Below are 17,615 nucleotides of genomic sequence, written 5' to 3'. Positions count from 1 at the left end.
AGCAGTTGATACCGATTTTCTTTTGACCTCATTAGCTGACACCTTCCTCAGTAACTGGACTTGTAGGAGCAAAGTTATGACAATAGAAAAGGAACACAAATAATGGGATTGCTTTGGAGAAACAACAAAACTCAGGAAAAATAGTTTACTGGATTCCCTGGTGATGGTGCTTGTGAAACACAAATGCTGATAAATTCAGGGTATTGACCATTTTCAGGAGACCTCAGGTAATGCATATGCAGGGCTTGTCAAGGATGTCAGAGTTGGAGTTTTTGAAGGATAGGATGGGATTTGCAAGCTGTTTCTTCAGTGCCCTTTTGCCATATTTGTTGCTGTTTTAGCAAACATGTTACCCGTTTTGACACCTCTTGGAAAAGCATTGCCTCAGAAGCGTTGCAAATACTCACCAGCCATTAGGTCATTGAAAAAGATAATCTGCAGCAGTAGGAAGTAAGTTTACTTTTGTCTGCTGAGAACCATCCATACAAGTGTGGGAATTTGGGTGGTTGTTTTTTTTTCCTAGTATCAAAAGTTAGGTGGTTACTATCCGGGACTACAAGTATCTGAGTTTCCATAGCAGTGGGATCAGGTCATAATGGTGACTCTGGCCAATACGCAGTTCTGCAGATGGCTGTAATTTCACACTGAGTGTTTTCATACACACTGTCAGCTAGGGCCCTTTTTCTCTCTAGCTTGAAGTTTATTAAGCAAAAAAATGACTTTTTATAGCAGTTAATTTAGGTTAAAAAAAAAAAGTATCTCTTGATTATAGCTGAAAAGCTGGATAACTCAGCATTCTCCTTGGATTTGTATGGCTTTGGGTTGCAGTGCCTCTTGGTGAACCATCAGTAATCACATTTGACTCCAGTGCAGTCCCTTGAATTAATAGGAGATTAAATTGAACCAGATTTTGATCATGATTTGTTTTCCTTTGGGTTTGGTTTGCCATTGTATAAACCACTTAGCCTATCTGTAACGGGGTTTTTTTTAAGCTCTCCAAGAGACAAAATTATGTTCCAGAGAACATAATGTGGCATGTGATTAAGTGATGTGCTCTTCCTGACTTCATCCTCAAGCCTGGGAGGTCAATATGGGGTTTTTCTTTAAATCTGTATTCTTCTTTTGTCTGTACATGGCAATTGGTTCTCTCAGACTGTGTTAACTGTTATTTAAATTGCAGATTACTTAACACTCTAAAGTAGCATTGCAGCTTTTCCATCAGTTTCTGTGTGTACAAACTCCTAAACTATGACCCATTTGTGGGATTTTTTTATGTATAGCAAACAAGGTCATGTTGCTAAATTCACTAAGTAGGCATGTTCTGGTATCTCTGTACATGCAGCCTCATGCAGAACATATGCATTCTATCAAAAGCTTACTGATTTACCTTCTGGTTTTACTTTGTATCCCAAATGTTTAAGTCTGTTTTCTAAATGCCAATTAGCAGTAAATGCTTGACTTGAAGTGCCAGAAGAGTATCTTGTTGTTAGCCTAGTTGTTAATTGTGGGTTTGAATGGTTTTTATTCCCCCTTTTTTTTGGTGTTTGTTTTTTCTCCTCAATCAAAATCACGGAACACAGGTGCTGCAGGTTCCTCTGGAGAAATAACCAGTGTATTTTTCATCAGCATAGCCCAGGAATATTTTCACTGTTTAGCAAGGGGTTGTTGCATCCATTAGAGAAAGTACTCACATTAATTTACTATGGTGGTTCCTTAAAGATGCTTTTTATTTGTTGCTACAGCTTTCATCTGAATGGAAGGTAAGTTTCACAGATTCACACCATGCCTTTTGCAAGTCCTGCCTGTGCAGAAATATGGATGTGTTCTCTGCTTGAAAACTCTGCTGGGGCTGTGCCAGGGGAAATTTAGGCTTGAGGTGAGGAGAAAAGTTCTTCACTGAGAGAGTCATTGGACACTGGAATGGGCTGCCCGGGGAGGTGGTGGAGTCGCCGTCCCTGGAGCTGTTCAAGGCAGGATTGGACGTGGCACTTGGTGCCATGGTCTGGCCTTGAGCTCTGTGGTAAAGGGTTGGACTTGATGATCTGTGAGGTCTCTTCCAACCCTGATGATACTGGATAATGAATAAATTAAAAACCCCTACAAACAAAACACTGACACAAAACACCAAAACCCAGCATTTAAAAACATAAATCACCTGTGGTTTTCAAATACTGTAGCCTGTAAAACATACTTTCATCCCGAGAAGTGATATTTAACTTGGTGTTATAATCAGCCTAGGGTGTGAGGATGTTTCCAGTTTACATTGTTCTTGCTCAGGTCGTGACCTAAGGCTTTGTTTATGAGACGGAAGATGATTTGTTATAGATAGCCATCACTAGGTGTTCTTCTAAAAATAATCCTTATAAATAATCTTTTCCTGTAGGAGATAATGGCTTTTCACAGCCAGCAACCTATTATAATCCAGACCAACTTCCTCCAGAGAATTCTTCCTTTATGGAAAGGAATTTCATCTGCAGGTTACGGTGCCTGCTGGATAATTCATCTGGGTTCCTGGTGAGTATACAGTTATGTAAAAACTTCCACCTCTGCTGGCAAGTTGGAAATCAATATTATCCTTACAATATTTACAGCAACATAACTTCATTTCTTAAGTCTCCATAGATAGCTGAGCTGCTGAAACCAGTGTGTGTCAGCTAGTAACACTAATTGTGTCCCTTTCAATGTGTTGTGACAACCAGGTGCAAGTTCTTGGTTTCTCACGGCCATTTTCTCAGTGAAATACAAATAAACAGCTGCTTTTGTAAAGCACTGTATGTTTGTGAATACAAAAGCATCATGAAGGTTATTTTCAGTTGGGTATCTTAAACAGAGCCATAAAGAACCGCAGTGTTCCCTTACATGGGATAGTCTATGCTTGCTTGTCAGTCCCATGCTTGTTTCGTCAGTTCTGTAGATGTTAAAAAGAATAAGGGTTTATGATCCTCCTGATGACTTCTTACAAACAGAACTGTTTATGTAGCATTTTGCAGTTGTATACATTTGCATAATTCAATGATTGGCAGAAGTGCAAAACAAATAGTTAATGTATGTATGTGTAGCATCATGTTCATTAGAATATCATTAGAACATCCAGTTAACATTTGCTGCTACGTGTTTGGGCTTTTGGGTTTTTTTTACAGAACAAGCTTCTCATCAGTTCTTTTTTTCCAGTGAGTTTGTCAGTAGATCTTGAAGTGACATGCTCAGGCATCTAACAATAGTGTTCTCTACTCTTTAGCTAACTTTGGTGTTTTTTCCTTATCCTAAGGCTATGAATTTTCAAGGACGATTAAAGTTCCTCCACGGGCAAAACAAGAAAGGGAAGGATGGTGCTGTACTGTCTCCTCAGCTCGCTCTCTTTGCAGTAGCTACTCCTCTGCAGCCACCATCTATCCTTGAGATACGAACCAAAAACTTCATCTTCCGAACTAAACACAAACTGGATTTCACACCTACTGGCTGTGATGCAAAGTAGGTGTAAATTATTTTGCCTTATACTCTAATAATTTACTGCTGAGAGATATTTCAAAGACATACTTGAAACCTTAAACCTGATTAGTGTTTCAGACAATACTGATGATTAAATAATCATCAGGGACTGTTAGGACTTTTCAGCCCTGCAAGTAAGTAAAAAGAAAGTAAAGAGAAATGAGATTGTCATAGAATACCAATGAATTAGAGGAAAAGTTTAAGGTATAAATCTGACTGAAATGTCATTTTTTTAAGTGATAGGAGATGTTTTGTTTTGTTCTACAAACATATAATTGAAAGCAGAAAATAAATAAGATAGGATGAAAATGTCATAGAGTGCCAATGAATTAGGGGAAAAGTTTACGGTTCAAATCTGACTGAAATGTTATTTTTTAAGTGATAGGAGATGTTTTGTTTTGTTCTACAAACATATAATTGAAAGGAGAAAATAAATAAAATAGGATGAAAATGTTATTTGCTTCTAAATAAACAAACTATGTCCTTTTTTTTTTAACCCATTTCAATACTGTTCTTTTCACTATATAGCAGTAGATGCTACTGCATTGGATCAACATAATATTGCTATGTATCAGTGTGGCAAGAAGCCCACTAAGATGCTTCTTTAGCAAAAGAAAATCTTCTGAGCTCCTTCCTTCTCCCCACCATGTATTTCTCAGAGATCATGATTTCAAACTCATTTTCTCTCATACAGGTTTCCCTGAATGTACAGGATAATGTAGAGGCAAAGTACTTGATATTCTGCCTTCTGACAAACCAAAATATTTTTCTTGAGTTCCATAAACTGATACAAGTTAACAAAATGTCAGCACAAGGTTTTCTTCCCTCTGATTGTTTTCATTATGTTTCACTTGAAACATTTGGTTTTCTGTTGTTCTTTCATTTTTTTACATATATTGTTTCCAATCATTACATTTTTTTACCCTGTTTTTTGGTCTCTATTTCTTTATTCCAAATTCTGTTTCAGTCTGTTTTTTTTTTACTATTTTATTCTGTAATGTGTTTCATAGTGCTCACACAAATGCTAAGTTCTTCTAGAGTACTTATACTAAGGTACTATGATTCTGGCTACTAGAATCAACCATGAGTGGTCTCTAGTGCCAGTACCCCTCTGAGGCATATCTTAAAACATTTCAATGCAAACCCAGGGATCCCAAACCACTCAAAAGCAAGAGAGATGTAGTTCTGAGATAGGTCTTGAATTTTAAGCTACTAAAAATATAAATTTAGGTAAGATGCTTAGGTAACTAAAGCTCCCACTTCCTTCTATGTGCTAACGTCTATAGGTTAAGTGGTATGAAGTAGGGCTAAACAGTGTCTTTTGTTGCAGCAAACGGGAGCTGTCTGCTATCAGTGAAAAAATGGAATTAAAAGTCCAGATGAACTGTAAAGTTGGGTTTTTTTGTCTAATAATTTTTGAGCCTGTTCATAATCACAGAATCAACCAGGTTGGAAGAGACCTCCAAGATCATCCAGTCCAACCTAGCACCCAGCCCTGGCCAATAGGCCATGGCACTAAGTGCCTCATTCAGGCTTTTCTTGAACACCTCCAGGGATGGTGACTCCACCACCTCCCTGGGCAGCCCATTCCAATGCCAATCACTCTTTCTGTTAAGAACTTCCTCCTAACATCCAGCCTGGACTTCCCCTGGCACAACTTGAGACTGTGTCCACTTGTTCTGTTGCTGGTTGCCTGGCAGAAGAGACCAACCCCCACCTGGCTACAGCCTCCCTTCAGATAGTTGTAGACAGCAATGAGGTCACCCCTGAGCCTCCTCTTCTGCAGGCTGCACACCCCCAGCTCCCTCAGCCTCTCCTCACAGGGCTTCATTGACGGTAACTTGAGGAACTAATTAAAAGTTTGAGATTTAACTGTGTCTTTTGTTAGAAGTGTCCTGTTTCCACATACATTTGATATTGCAGCAAAACGTAGTTAGCGCTTGCGTCTGAAATGTTCTAGCTGAGATCAGCATGCTTCTCATTCATCCTGTGAGTTGGTTCATCAGCGGTGTTGCAATTGTTTTGTCTTCACCTTGCAGAGGAAAGATTGTCCTGGGATACACTGAAGCAGAGCTGTGTATGAGAGGAACAGGATATCAGTTTATCCATGCAGCCGATATGCTTTATTGTGCTGAAAACCACATCCGCAGTAAGTTTCATTCTCTAAGAAGGGCTGGAAAGTCAAAGCCTGGATTGTACTTATGCTGAAAAAAATGCTCTGGCTTTTTTTTTGCCATAAAAGTGGTCATTAACAAAGACAACACTATTCATTTCAGGACCCTTTAAAGTTATCTATTCCAGTTCCTCTCACATCTTGCTCTTCCACTTCCTTCTCTGTTCAACCCAACTTCTGCTATTTCAACGACTTCCTTTGGACAAAAGGACATTTTCAAAGATAGATTTCCTGTTAGGAAGTTAAATAAAGCATTTTCCTTTGATATCAGTGTAAGATTTTAACCAGAAATTAATCTCTGATTTATCATGCCAGTGTTTCCTATGTTTCTGATTTGATTCTTGTCAGCTTGATTAGTTGTAGCTAACAAATAAGGAGGAACTGTACTGTTTAAAGCGAAGCTATCAGCTATCTGATGTCTGTTTAGTGGCTTTCTTTGCTTTTTCTCTTAGCTGTTCTCAAAGGTTACAGAAATATTTTCAGGATGTTCTGTTGCTGCTGCTTTTCTGACTGCACTTGGAAAACATTTTTAGTTTTGCCTCTTGTAAACAGTTAAATAACCCCTTAAGTTATGTTAGCTCTTATCCTGTATTAAACAGGCTTTCTGTTTCAGATACAGGTCAGTCACTGTTGCATATCAGTGGGTGGGTTTGTTTGATATGGAACAAGAAGAAAATATTTACATTAAAAGAGATGAAACTTTGGTTTGAAATTTGGGGTTGAAACGGTCTTAAAACTGCTTTTGCTCCATTTCTGGTGCTAAGGCAAAAGAATTCATATAGCAAAGGTCATTTTTTTTCCCAGCTTCGAATTGCAGTGTTTGAATCAGTGTACAACAAAAATGTACTGTTTCTCAAGCACTGCTAGTGAAGTGATAATGGGAGTGCAAAATAATGACTTTTGAGGCAGCTCTGCATTAACCAGTCCATGTGAAGAACTGGATTCTGAGCTGATGTTTTCTAATCTTTTAAGTAATAGTCACTTTTTAGATGCAAAACAGACTTAGGCTCTTGTCATCTACTAAGCATTAAGAAGTACTGGATGATGCTCCCTGTAGGATGATGCCAAGCTGTAGAGGTTTTCTTGCAGTTGCTTGAAGTTTTGGCTTTTATTTTACCAGTAAATTAAAGCAGACATCTTAAAGTGATTGATCATCCTGTTTCAGTAGGAGCAGGCTGGAGCAGCACAGAAGTGGGTGATTGAGGATGGGATTTGTAAAATCGCTTTCCAGATGGGATTGCTTTCAAGACGTGCCAGATTCCCCTCTTTCTGTTCTCTGGACAGTAAATGGTGTGCTTACTCTTTAACTCTAGTGATGAAGACGGGTGAGAGTGGAATGACTGTGTTTAGGATTCTCACCAAAGAGAATCGATGGGCCTGGTTACAGGCAAACGCACGTCTCATCTACAAAAACGGCCGGCCGGACTACATCATTGCCACACAGAGACCTCTGACGTAAGTCACTGCTGCACGAAGCAGTATACTGCACAGGATGACAACTCTCCAGCTTGCTTGTATTCAGAAAGGAGTTCTTTATTTTTTCATAAACCCCCTTTAAATCTTGAACTCTGAAAACTTCTTTCAATTCATTAACAAATATCGAAAAGGCTTCATATGATACAGTAGTTAAGTAGCTTAGTGCTTTACATGTAAAATATAAAATGTCTTGGTTTCATATAAAAAATAAGAATACCAGTACAAGTTATTCTCTTCAGCATGTTTTTAAGTCAGTACCTCTGTTAATAAAAATTAAGAAATCCATCTGCAGCTGTGTAGAAGAAACAAAGCAATTAATTCCTTTATGATTTTAAACTAAATTCTATGTAACATGAAATTCAGCTTTCTTATACAGGTTAAACAGTTTTGCTAAGGAGTCTATAAAATGGAGGAAAAGAGAGATTTCACTATTACAGAATCACAGAGTATATCTGGTTCAAAGAGTCCTCAAAGATCATCCATTCCAGTCCAGCACTGAAGAGTCAACAGTAAACCGCGTCCTTAAGCACTAGGTCCACACACTGCTTGAACACCCCCAGGGATGGTGATTCCATCACTGCCCTAGGCAGAGCATTCCAGTGATAGCCCTCTCTGTGAAGAAATATTTCCTACTACCCAGCCTGAGCCTCCCCTGGAGCAGCTTGTAACCATTTCCTCTAGTCCTGTCACTTGTCATCAAGAAGAGGCTGTCTCCCTCCTCACTCCAACCTCCTCTGAGATAGTTATAGATAGTGATAAAGTCTCCCTTCAGCCTCTTCTACAGACTGCACAATCCCAGTTCTATCAGACAGTCTTCTCAGGCCATGTGCTCCAGGCACTTCACCAGCCTTGTTGCCTTTCTCTGGACACACTCTAGAACCTCAATATTCTTCCTACAGTGAGGGGCCTAGAGCTGAACACAATACTTGAGCTGTGGCCTCTCCAGTACCATTCCTGCTGGCCAGGGAGGTGATCGTCCCTCTGTCCCTAAGCATCCCCCTCTATTAAAGTATTAATTCCCCTGACCTTAAGGTGTTTGTTTACTCACTATGCCAAGAAAAACCTAATGCATGGAACAAAGCCCACCTGTTTTCATTACAGCTCATGATGCACAGCAAATGGTGTGTGCTATCTAGATTTAATTACAAATGTAATATGTAAAGGTGGGTTTACAGTCATAAGCTCCTTATTTCATAATCTGCCTCTCGGTTTAACTTAGCCAAGTTGAGCTGGAGTAGGTAGGAATTTGAAAAATGCCTACAAATGAAATAGTTCATTTTAAAAAGATGAATTCCAGGGGACTAAAAGATTAGAGTAGCTGTTTGGTACTGCAGTATTATGCTATGTATCTGGTTTATTTTCAGAGATGAAGAAGGGGCAGAACATCTACGGAAGCGTAACATGAAGTTGCCCTTCATGTTTGCCACTGGTGAGGCTGTGTTGTATGAGGTATCTTTCCCTATGTTGAGCCTCATGGAATCCTCTCAGATGAAGAATAAAAGCACAACAGGCAAGGGAGCCAAATCAACGCTACACAACGACTCGGTGGATCCGAACTCCCTCCTCGGTGCCATGTTAAGGCAAGATGAGTCTGTCTATCTCTGTCCTCCAGCATCACATAAACTCTCCTTTGAGCGCAACTTCTTTGCAGACAGCAGGGATGAACTGGGTGGTGTTGGCAGCAACTGGATGGATAATCTCCTACCTTCTGGAAATCACAGTGTTCTCAAACGGGAACTGATGGAGTGTTCCCAGGACAGTACTGTGCCGCTTCCTGAAGACAGCGCAGCGCTCTTCCAAGATAACAAAACCAGTGATTTGTACAGCATCATGAAAAATCTGGGTATTGACTTTGAGGATCTGAAGTGTATTCAGCAGGATGAGGAGTTTTTTAAAACTGAGTTAGCTGGTGTGGACGATATTGGGGACATCGACATAACGGATGAAATCCTGACTTATGTTCAGGATTCCTTAAATAAGTCAGACTTCTTATATTCAGGCTGTAATGAGCAACAGCCCTTGGTTCAGAATGAAGGTTGCTTAGTACAGCAAGAGTTAGACCCACATCAGCTTCATCAGCACCAGAAACAGCTCATGGAGCAGCAGCAACAGCAGCAGCAGCAGCTCTGTCAAAAGATGAAACATATGCAAGTCAATGGCATGTTCACAAATTGGAGCTCAGACACCAGCATGCCTCTTGGCTGCTCACAGCAGCCACCCCAGCAATATTCATTCCCTGGCATGCATGCCACTCCATCTGAGTTCTCTTACAAATCAGAAGTCAACACTTCTCCTTACTCATGTAGGCAGGAGTTTACACCTTACAGGCAACCTGCAGCGATGCTGCCACAGCTCTCTAATTATGCTCAAATGGATTTCCCTGTAGCAGGTTTTGACAGATCGACCTATTCTAATTCTTCCAACCTCGAGGATTTTCTCAGTTGTTTGCAGCAAGTCCCTGAAAATCGCGAGTGTGGTAAAAACTCTGAATCAATCATGCTGACTCCTCAGACGTGCTATGCAGGCGCTGTTTCCATGTACCAGTGCACGCAAGAAGCACAGCCCAGCTGTGTGGATCAAATTCAGTATGATCCTATGATGGCAAGTCAACAAACATTGTCCAATAAGGTAAGGTAAACAGCATTGCTGCACTGCTTGCATTCTGAATCATGTTCTTAACTGGTAGGGGTGGCTATTGGGATGCAGAGTTGATCATAATTGAGTCACTGAGTTTGAGACATGAATTAGCAGCGTGTGTGTCCTTGCTAGATTGAAGAGAGTTGCATTTGGTCAAGTTTCTACGTACACATTTCCACAGCCTGGTAGCTCCTCGAGCAAAAGAGAGTGAACTGATCTGTTATACCTACCAGTCATTTTCCCAGTAGGAGCAAAGGAAAAGCAGATTGGTCAAAAGCTTGGAATTTCCTTATATACCTTCTTTTAGAGGTGTGGAATGATGTCAGTAATACTGCCTGGAAAAAAACTCTTAGTGTTCCCTAGCTGCCCAGATACTTTTAGGATTACTTAAAGTATCAAGTTCTAACGTGACATAACTAGCAAGAAATATGATGAACTATTGCATTTTATAGTCATAAGTGAAAGTCAGCTTGCTCCTCAAGCTACTGAGTGGTCTGCTGAAGATAAAAGAGCAGGACAAAAAATGATACTCATAGTTGATAAGTTGGACTTTTTTCCTCTTGTGCAAAGGAGACTATCCAGTGAAAGGCATAAAAGAGAGGACCCTGGACATAGCACAGACCATAGTTTTAAGCACAGTTCTTCACAGGTAAAATCAACAAGGAAATAATAAAAAAATAATTACTAAGGCAGTTCCTGATTCTGAATAACCTTTGTTGAAGCACTGTAAATTGTAGCATTTATTTCTGTTAATGTTGCTGAAGTCCAGAGTCACATTTATTTGTTTGTTTAACCTCAGTGACTTATGTTCTAAAGTACTGATCCTGCATGCATAGGCATTTGCAGAACAGGAGTATTAATTGACATTTAACCTACAGAAGGCAGAGGTGAGGAATGCAAGTAGGGCATACCTAGATTTTTGGCATGCTTAATATAAGCACAAAATATATCCTTTTAAAAACTGCTTCACTAGTGGAAAAGATATAATTGCAGAATTGCAGAAATTTAGCTAAAATGTAGGACAGTTCAGCAAGAGGAATGGATAGCTTCTGCCAGAGTGCCCAAGGGCTGAAATAGCACAAAGTGACTGGCAAACCACAGTGTGCAAGCTTGCACAGTACTTGCCTCTAGCTTGCCTGGCTGTGGTCAGTGTTATTAGTCCTTCATAGTGCTTAATAATAGGGTTGCAAAGCCGTTCCAGGGTCATCCAAGTTCATCCCTATAACAGTATAACATTTCCTTTCCACAAGGGTATTCTGGTGTGGTGCATCAGTATTAGCCAGCATGTCACACCATGGTTAGGGGTTGGAAGGGACATCAGATGACGTCCAACTCGCCTGCCAGAGCAGGATCACCTGGAGTAGGTCACACAGGAATGTGTCCAGGCAGGTTTTGAGTGTCTCCAGAGAAGAAGACTCCACTCCATTTAGTTTTTTTCAAGGGTTGGTTTCAATTACATTTATTTTGTAGATTATGGTGTTGCTATGCTGCCTTAGGAATTTTTGTTACGCCCTCTTTTTGTTATTGCCTTGCTTACTTTTTTCTCTCATCTGTCTGCAAAGCAGCATTAAACTATGATTAATAACAAAGGCTGCATCTCTGAATGCAGTAACTGAATGTTTACTGCTTCATATTTGCTGAGGTGATAGTCCTGCATTCTGCCTGTTTGTCAAAAAAAATTGACAAAGGCCACTTGATGAAAAGTTATCCTTAAGTTGTTCAGAGGCAAATTCAGCCCCTCTTGCTATGGCACATCAGTGCTATGTGGGTGTGGATAGCATTGCATCAGCAGAAGCCTGGTGCAGAGCTGATGTTACCCTTGTGCACATTGGAGCCTGTTTACCTCTGGAGAGCTGTTGAACATTTGTCCAAATGAGCTTAAAAGAGGAGCACGCTTCTTGATGAGATAAGGAAGGATTATTCCCCCAGCCCTGTTTGTAAAAGTGATCACAGGTTGCCAACTGGCTGCAGTGGTGGCTGGGAAGAGCCTATGTGTCCCTAAAGCCAAACAGCATTGACTTTTGCAGCCTGTACTGCTATGCACTGTTCACATGAAAAAAGTCAACATAGAAGGGTTGAGGTTGGGAGCAACCTGAAAGGTCATATAGTTCTAACCTGCCATAGACAGGGACACCTCCCGCTAGAACAGGTTGTTCAAAGCCTCATCCAACACCTCCAGGGAAGGAACATCCACAAGTTCCCTGGGCAACCTGTGCCAGTGTCTCACCATGCTCATAGTAAAGAACTTCTTTCTAACATCTAGTTTAAATCTCCCCTCTTCCAGTTTAAACCCATTACCCCTTGTCCTGTCATTACAAGACCTCATAAACAGTCCCTCCCGAGCCTTCTTGTAGGCCCCCTTCGGATACTTGAAGCCCACTACAAGGTCTCCTTGAAGCCTTTGCTTCTCCAGGCTGAAGAGCCTCAACCCTTGTAGCCTGTCATCGTAAGAGAGCTGCTCCAGCCCTCTGATCATGGCCCTCGTCTGGACTTGCTCCAACAGTTCACTGTCTCTTGTATCAGTTTGTGTTCAGTTTTGCCCTCTAGTGCCACCTGCCAATTAATATTTTTCTAGATGGAGGGCAGACTAAGGCTCTCTGTTAACCCAAGTTGTTATGTTGAGAAGTGTGTTAATGCAGAAACAATTTTTACTTAGAAATGTCATTGTTCCAGAGTAAGGTAACCTTACATTTATATTACAGAGATTGTATGTAGTCTTTTATCAGAGGAGCTAAGAACCAAATTATGTGAACCTATAGGAACTAGCAAGTTAGAAGCAGAACTGTTGCACTTTGAAGCAAGCTGGTAAAAAGTCACCTATGCCAAAGCCATGATGGCAACTGGCATGCATTTCTGTGTTGTAAACAGGGAGAATGTATCACTGCTTCAGACAATAAACTCAAGGTTTGATTTCATTGCTAATTGGTAACCAGGAAAGATGTTACTAAGCAGATAGGATATATATGTCTGAGCCCGTGTTCACAGAGCCAAACCAAAGTAGGGCAGTCTTCGTGGCTGGATTTAGCATGCTGATGTCCCTATCAGCTGTTGGAGTCTGCAGAGAGGCCAGACGTTGCTACACAAGCCATGGTTGCTATCCTTTCCTCAGCCTTCTAACTCCCATCGATTTCTACATGAAAAGACCAGGGGATTAGAAAGCCAGAAGGGTCTGCTGTGGTCATCTGCCCTGACCTTCTGTCTACCTTATCACTGTGGGAGGATCACAGCCAATGCAGTCTGAATACGCTTTCAGTCATGGGAAAGGGCAGAAAGACCTTGGCTAATTTGATAGCTTCTTTAAGATTGGTGTTCCTTTATTAATCAGGAGAAACCTTGTGAAGCACTAGACTCTGCATTGAGAACTTCCTTAGACATTTTAACGAGCCTGCTCATCTTGTTAATGAAGAATATTGAAATAATCTTCTTTCTGAAGTAATCCTAGCTTATGTTATTGTAGCTGTCTTTGAAAGTATGGTGGCTTTAATTAAAAATGTCATTTATGTGGCCATAGGCTTGCTAATAACAGATCTGGGCACAGTTAGCCAAATTTCAGTGTTTCCTCAGAAGGAAAAAAAAGTCTGCAAAATGCATCATGTTTTGCTAGACAAATGAGTGTGTGATGCATGTTTTTAAGGATAAACCTCGACTGAAGGGAGTGCTTAGGATGCAAGCTGCTCCCAAAGAGATGATGGAAGTGTTTAAGATAGTTTGTTGTGTTCTCTTTGCATGACAGAATGGAGCATTTTACAGATAAGTGACTTTTCCATAGCATGGCAGGAAGCATTGTATCAGATGATTAAAATAATCCTATGGACAATTATGTCAAGACTGACGAAAGCCATTCATGGCATTGTCAATGTGAAGACCGTTTGTCACAAAAAAGCCCACCCTTTGACAGCTCAGCCTGTGGGCTGAATGCAGTACACTTCAGCTTGCTGATAGGACTGCATGTGCATTCCAGGAAGAGCTGCAGTCTGGGTCCTATCTCAGACATGAAAATATGTAAATAGGTTGCTTTTAAAATGTAACAGCTGGCTGTGGAAACTGGGAGTCCTTGGTCAGACTGTGCTTTCCTCAAACGATGATTCAAACCCTGCTTTAAATTTAATTATCATCACTTGTTATTGTAAAAAGTAGTAAATAATATAAATACGCTTCAAAATTAATCACTTGTTATTGTAAAAAGTAATAATATAAATATAACATCAAAAAATCTAACCATAAAGTATAGATTGTATTTTAAGGTCTCTCTTCCAATCTGTGTCTTTAGAAGGACTTAGAAACTTATAAATGAATTAGTTTCCTATACTCGGCACTTATATTATCTTTTTTCCTGCCAGTTCCAAAATGGTTTCAATGGAGGAAATGTAAATGAAGCATATCCCTCTCAGTTAGATGTGATCAGTAATGCACAGACTGCCACACATCTTCAGCCTCTTCATCATCCGACCGAACCTAGATCCTTCTCAGATTTGGCATCTAGTGGATTTATGTGATTCAGATCTAGAGCTCCATCTGTGATGTTGTCTGGGCGTCGGGCTGCTGGGAGGAAAAGCCTGGCAAATCTATCTTTGAGCATTGGACTGTAACAGCTAAATTACATTTTGAGACTAGGAGGCTGGTTGCACTATGTACTGGTGAATATGGAATCCAAGACCTGGCTTTTTAAGAGTGACAGGTGGAGTTAAAACATCCGACTGAGTATGCATGTGCTGTTTTCCGTCAGACTGTGTCATTGCAGTATGGATTACATGCTAAGTACTAAAGACTACGTCATGCTACACAACATAAGATAAGGCAAATGGTTTTGTTGTTTAGAACATAATTGGGCACTTTACAAATAGCATCAATGGCACAAGGAAGATGATTTCACGTGTGGATTATTTCCAGACTTTATTTCTTAAGAACTATTAAAAAGCTCTGAATTAATGAGAATCTAAAGCACTTAGTTTTAATGCATAGTAAGCTCTTTAATCACTTATTTTATATTTAAATCTTTTTGGTTTAAGTCTCCATTTCTAGCACTTTAATAGAAGGCTTAATACAAGGGTATGATATGCAACTTCAGGTTTTCTATGAAACAGACCCCCTGCATTCCTCCTTTTCTTGTCAACCTTAAGTGCCTCACAATTTAGCTACCTTGTTTCTGATGGGAGCTTATTTTAGCAGAACTCACTAGAAATATCATCCATATTGTGTGAACTTTTATCTAACATCTACAGTGCTACTGGCTGTATTTCTTTTTTTCACCCCCTAAAGATAACTTGTTTAGAGAATGACTTAATTCTTTATCAGTGAATTTCTTACACTATTATCAGGAGTTACCTGAATTTAGTTCAGCTAAAGAGTTTTGGTTTATTCTATACTGCTTTCCTGCTTTCTTCAGGTAATACAGGGTATATTAAAAAAAACCGCAGATTTTGCTGAGAGGGAGGAGCAGATCCTCAGGATTAGTTTTAGGTTATTAATGCTGAAAAACATGTGCCTTATCTTGTGTTAAAATGCTCATAATGTTCTTTAGAAATACTACAAGGCTGCTCTATGCAAATATTTTCATTAAAATGGATATTGAAATGAATTGCATTTTAAATAAAGGGGAAAGGATTCTAAATAGCAGTTGGTATTGATACTTACTTGGACTGCAGTTTGCAATGTTTGTAGAGGGGAAAGGGTTGGTTTTGGTTTAAACTTCATCCCTAGCAAATTGCACTGCAAAGTAAAGAGAGGTTGTTCTTCTTCTGTGTGTTGATCCATTGGAAAAGCTTTGTGCAAAATAGGAAATTGGGAAAAGCAAAACCAAATGTGATTAGAGAAATTCCCAATGTGATAGGTTTTCTTTTCAGGAATAAAAACCCCAAGAAAAACAAAACAAACAACAACGACAGCAAACACATCCATGAAAATATTCTGGGATTTTGGTTTGGGCTTGGGTTTTTTTTTGTCTGAGAGGATTTTTAGAATTGCAGACACCAACGTTTGGTGCAAAAGAATAATCTGTGTGAAAAATACAGGCATCCTGTATATGTTCCAAATATTTCCTACTCTCGTGTGTTGTATAGTTCATATGTAATAAAATGTCTTTGTAAAATATTTTAAAGCTATTAATTTTAAAGTGTTACATCATTATATGTTGCAAACAGTTCTAGTGCATTTTGTTCTATGTAATGTAAACTGGCAATTGAGCCAGCTCACTTAAAACAGGCCTAAATTGGCTCCCTCCAGCTGGTTGTTAATACTGTTTGATAAAAAGACAATCACTTGCAATTGGAACCTTTTTGAAGCTGAAGAGCATATTTTCTTCCACTTTGTGTGATGATATGATATGCTAGGCCAAACTACTAATTCAGTTACAACTTTTCAGATGAATGGCTTCAGCAGTTCTTTTAAGTGAAATTACTATATAAGAAAGGGATATTGAGAAAGCAATTACAATTCAGGAGAAGCCCATGAAGATGTGTGGGTTGTGTCACAAGGTTGCATTTGATTTTAAATAAATAAAATGAACGTTTCAGGTTTTGTTTTGGGCACAAGGCATCATTTACAGATGTAATTAATATCCTTTGAATTAATTTCTGCTTCTGCCAATCCATATTGAAGGTCTTGTTTCAAGCCAATATCTGAAACGTCTTCCATATCTAGCTAGTGTGTCATGTTTGCATTTGAACTTGGAAGCTAGAAAAAGGCTGTAAACCCGGAAGATTCAAAGGGATGATGTATGTTTTACATCTTACAAACCAGTATCTATCCTGTTTCTGAATTTAGTTAAACCAAATACGTGTTGTCCTATCACTAAGTGCCAAGGATGCAGTACCACAGCTGTGCTGCCCTACTTACTGTAGAGACGTTAGTTGTTTATATGCATATCAGCGTATTTTGTGCATTACCTTATGCGTACAACATTGACTGTATTAGTGCACTCTTGATCTGCACCAAACTGTACCTACAGTGCACACGTTTCTGAATTGGATCTCTATTGGCCCTTCAGGTCTGCTATAAGTAAGATTATAACCCAGTGTTAGTCAGTATTACTGTCCATTTTTGTATAAGTTTTCTTAGCTTGTTTTCCTTTCCAGTTCTTAGCTCTCCCTTGCTATGCCTGCACATACCATGCAGTACACCTCTTGGATTAAGGTATGGTTTTGTAGAGTTCTTGCTCATCTCCAGTAAAGTTTGTAAGACATATGGTAATAAAATAATCACTTGAATGTAGCTGAAATGTATGTTCTTTTACTGCAAAAGTGTTTGATTTCAGCAGTATACAAAGAAAAGGAGTTATTGTGCAGTTGCTAATATCTTTTGAGAGCTCATCATTTCATAGTTTACAGAACTGTTGTTATTGCCGTCACTGTGGACTTTGCACTTCTCTGAATATTAGATGCAAATACAATGTATATAATTTAGTGTTGAACAAATGTGTATTTGTCCATGGAATTAGTATTTTATACATGCATGAAAATGACTTTATAAATAAACTTTGTAAATAGTAAGCCACAATTAGCACTTGGAAGGCTTCTATATTCATTAGGGTGGTGGAACGCTGGAATAGGTTGTTCAGGGAAGTGCTTGGGGCCCCATTCCTGGAGATGTTCAAGGTGAGGCTCGATGGGGCTCTAGGCAACATGATCTAGTTGAGGATGTTCCTGCTGATTACAGGAGTGGTTGGACTAGATGACCTTTGGAGGTCCTGGACCATTCTATGATTGCTTAGTGACAGTGAATTCAGCTGAACAGAGCTGAGGCAGGAATAGACTTCTGTGTAGATGTTGCATAGATGCAAGCGAAACACTCAAGTTAGCTCCATCCTCTACCTTGTTAGGGTGTCAATGCAATCAAAGTCTCT

General features: G+C 39.6%; 1 protein-coding gene across 1 annotated transcript in view; it reads left to right on the top strand.

Annotated features, from left to right (window-relative positions):
* The window catches only part of AHR (aryl hydrocarbon receptor), a 60,293-nt gene extending 43,024 nt beyond the window's left edge, over positions 1 to 17,269 (top strand). Inside the window, exons 6-11 of the mRNA XM_064167219.1 lie at positions 2,384 to 2,514; positions 3,269 to 3,471; positions 5,529 to 5,638; positions 6,976 to 7,117; positions 8,503 to 9,766; positions 14,116 to 17,269. Coding sequence (XP_064023289.1) covers positions 2,384 to 2,514; positions 3,269 to 3,471; positions 5,529 to 5,638; positions 6,976 to 7,117; positions 8,503 to 9,766; positions 14,116 to 14,271 — 2,006 coding nt within the window. The 3' untranslated portion in view covers positions 14,272 to 17,269. The remainder of the gene's footprint in view (positions 1 to 2,383; positions 2,515 to 3,268; positions 3,472 to 5,528; positions 5,639 to 6,975; positions 7,118 to 8,502; positions 9,767 to 14,115) is intronic.
* Positions 17,270 to 17,615: the final 346 nt, after the last annotated feature.

The sequence above is a fragment of the Pogoniulus pusillus genome, chromosome 28 (assembly GCF_015220805.1).
Source record: "Pogoniulus pusillus isolate bPogPus1 chromosome 28, bPogPus1.pri, whole genome shotgun sequence".
Classification (NCBI taxonomy): Eukaryota; Metazoa; Chordata; class Aves; order Piciformes; family Lybiidae; genus Pogoniulus; species Pogoniulus pusillus.
This window is presented reverse-complemented; position numbering and strand designations above follow the sequence as displayed.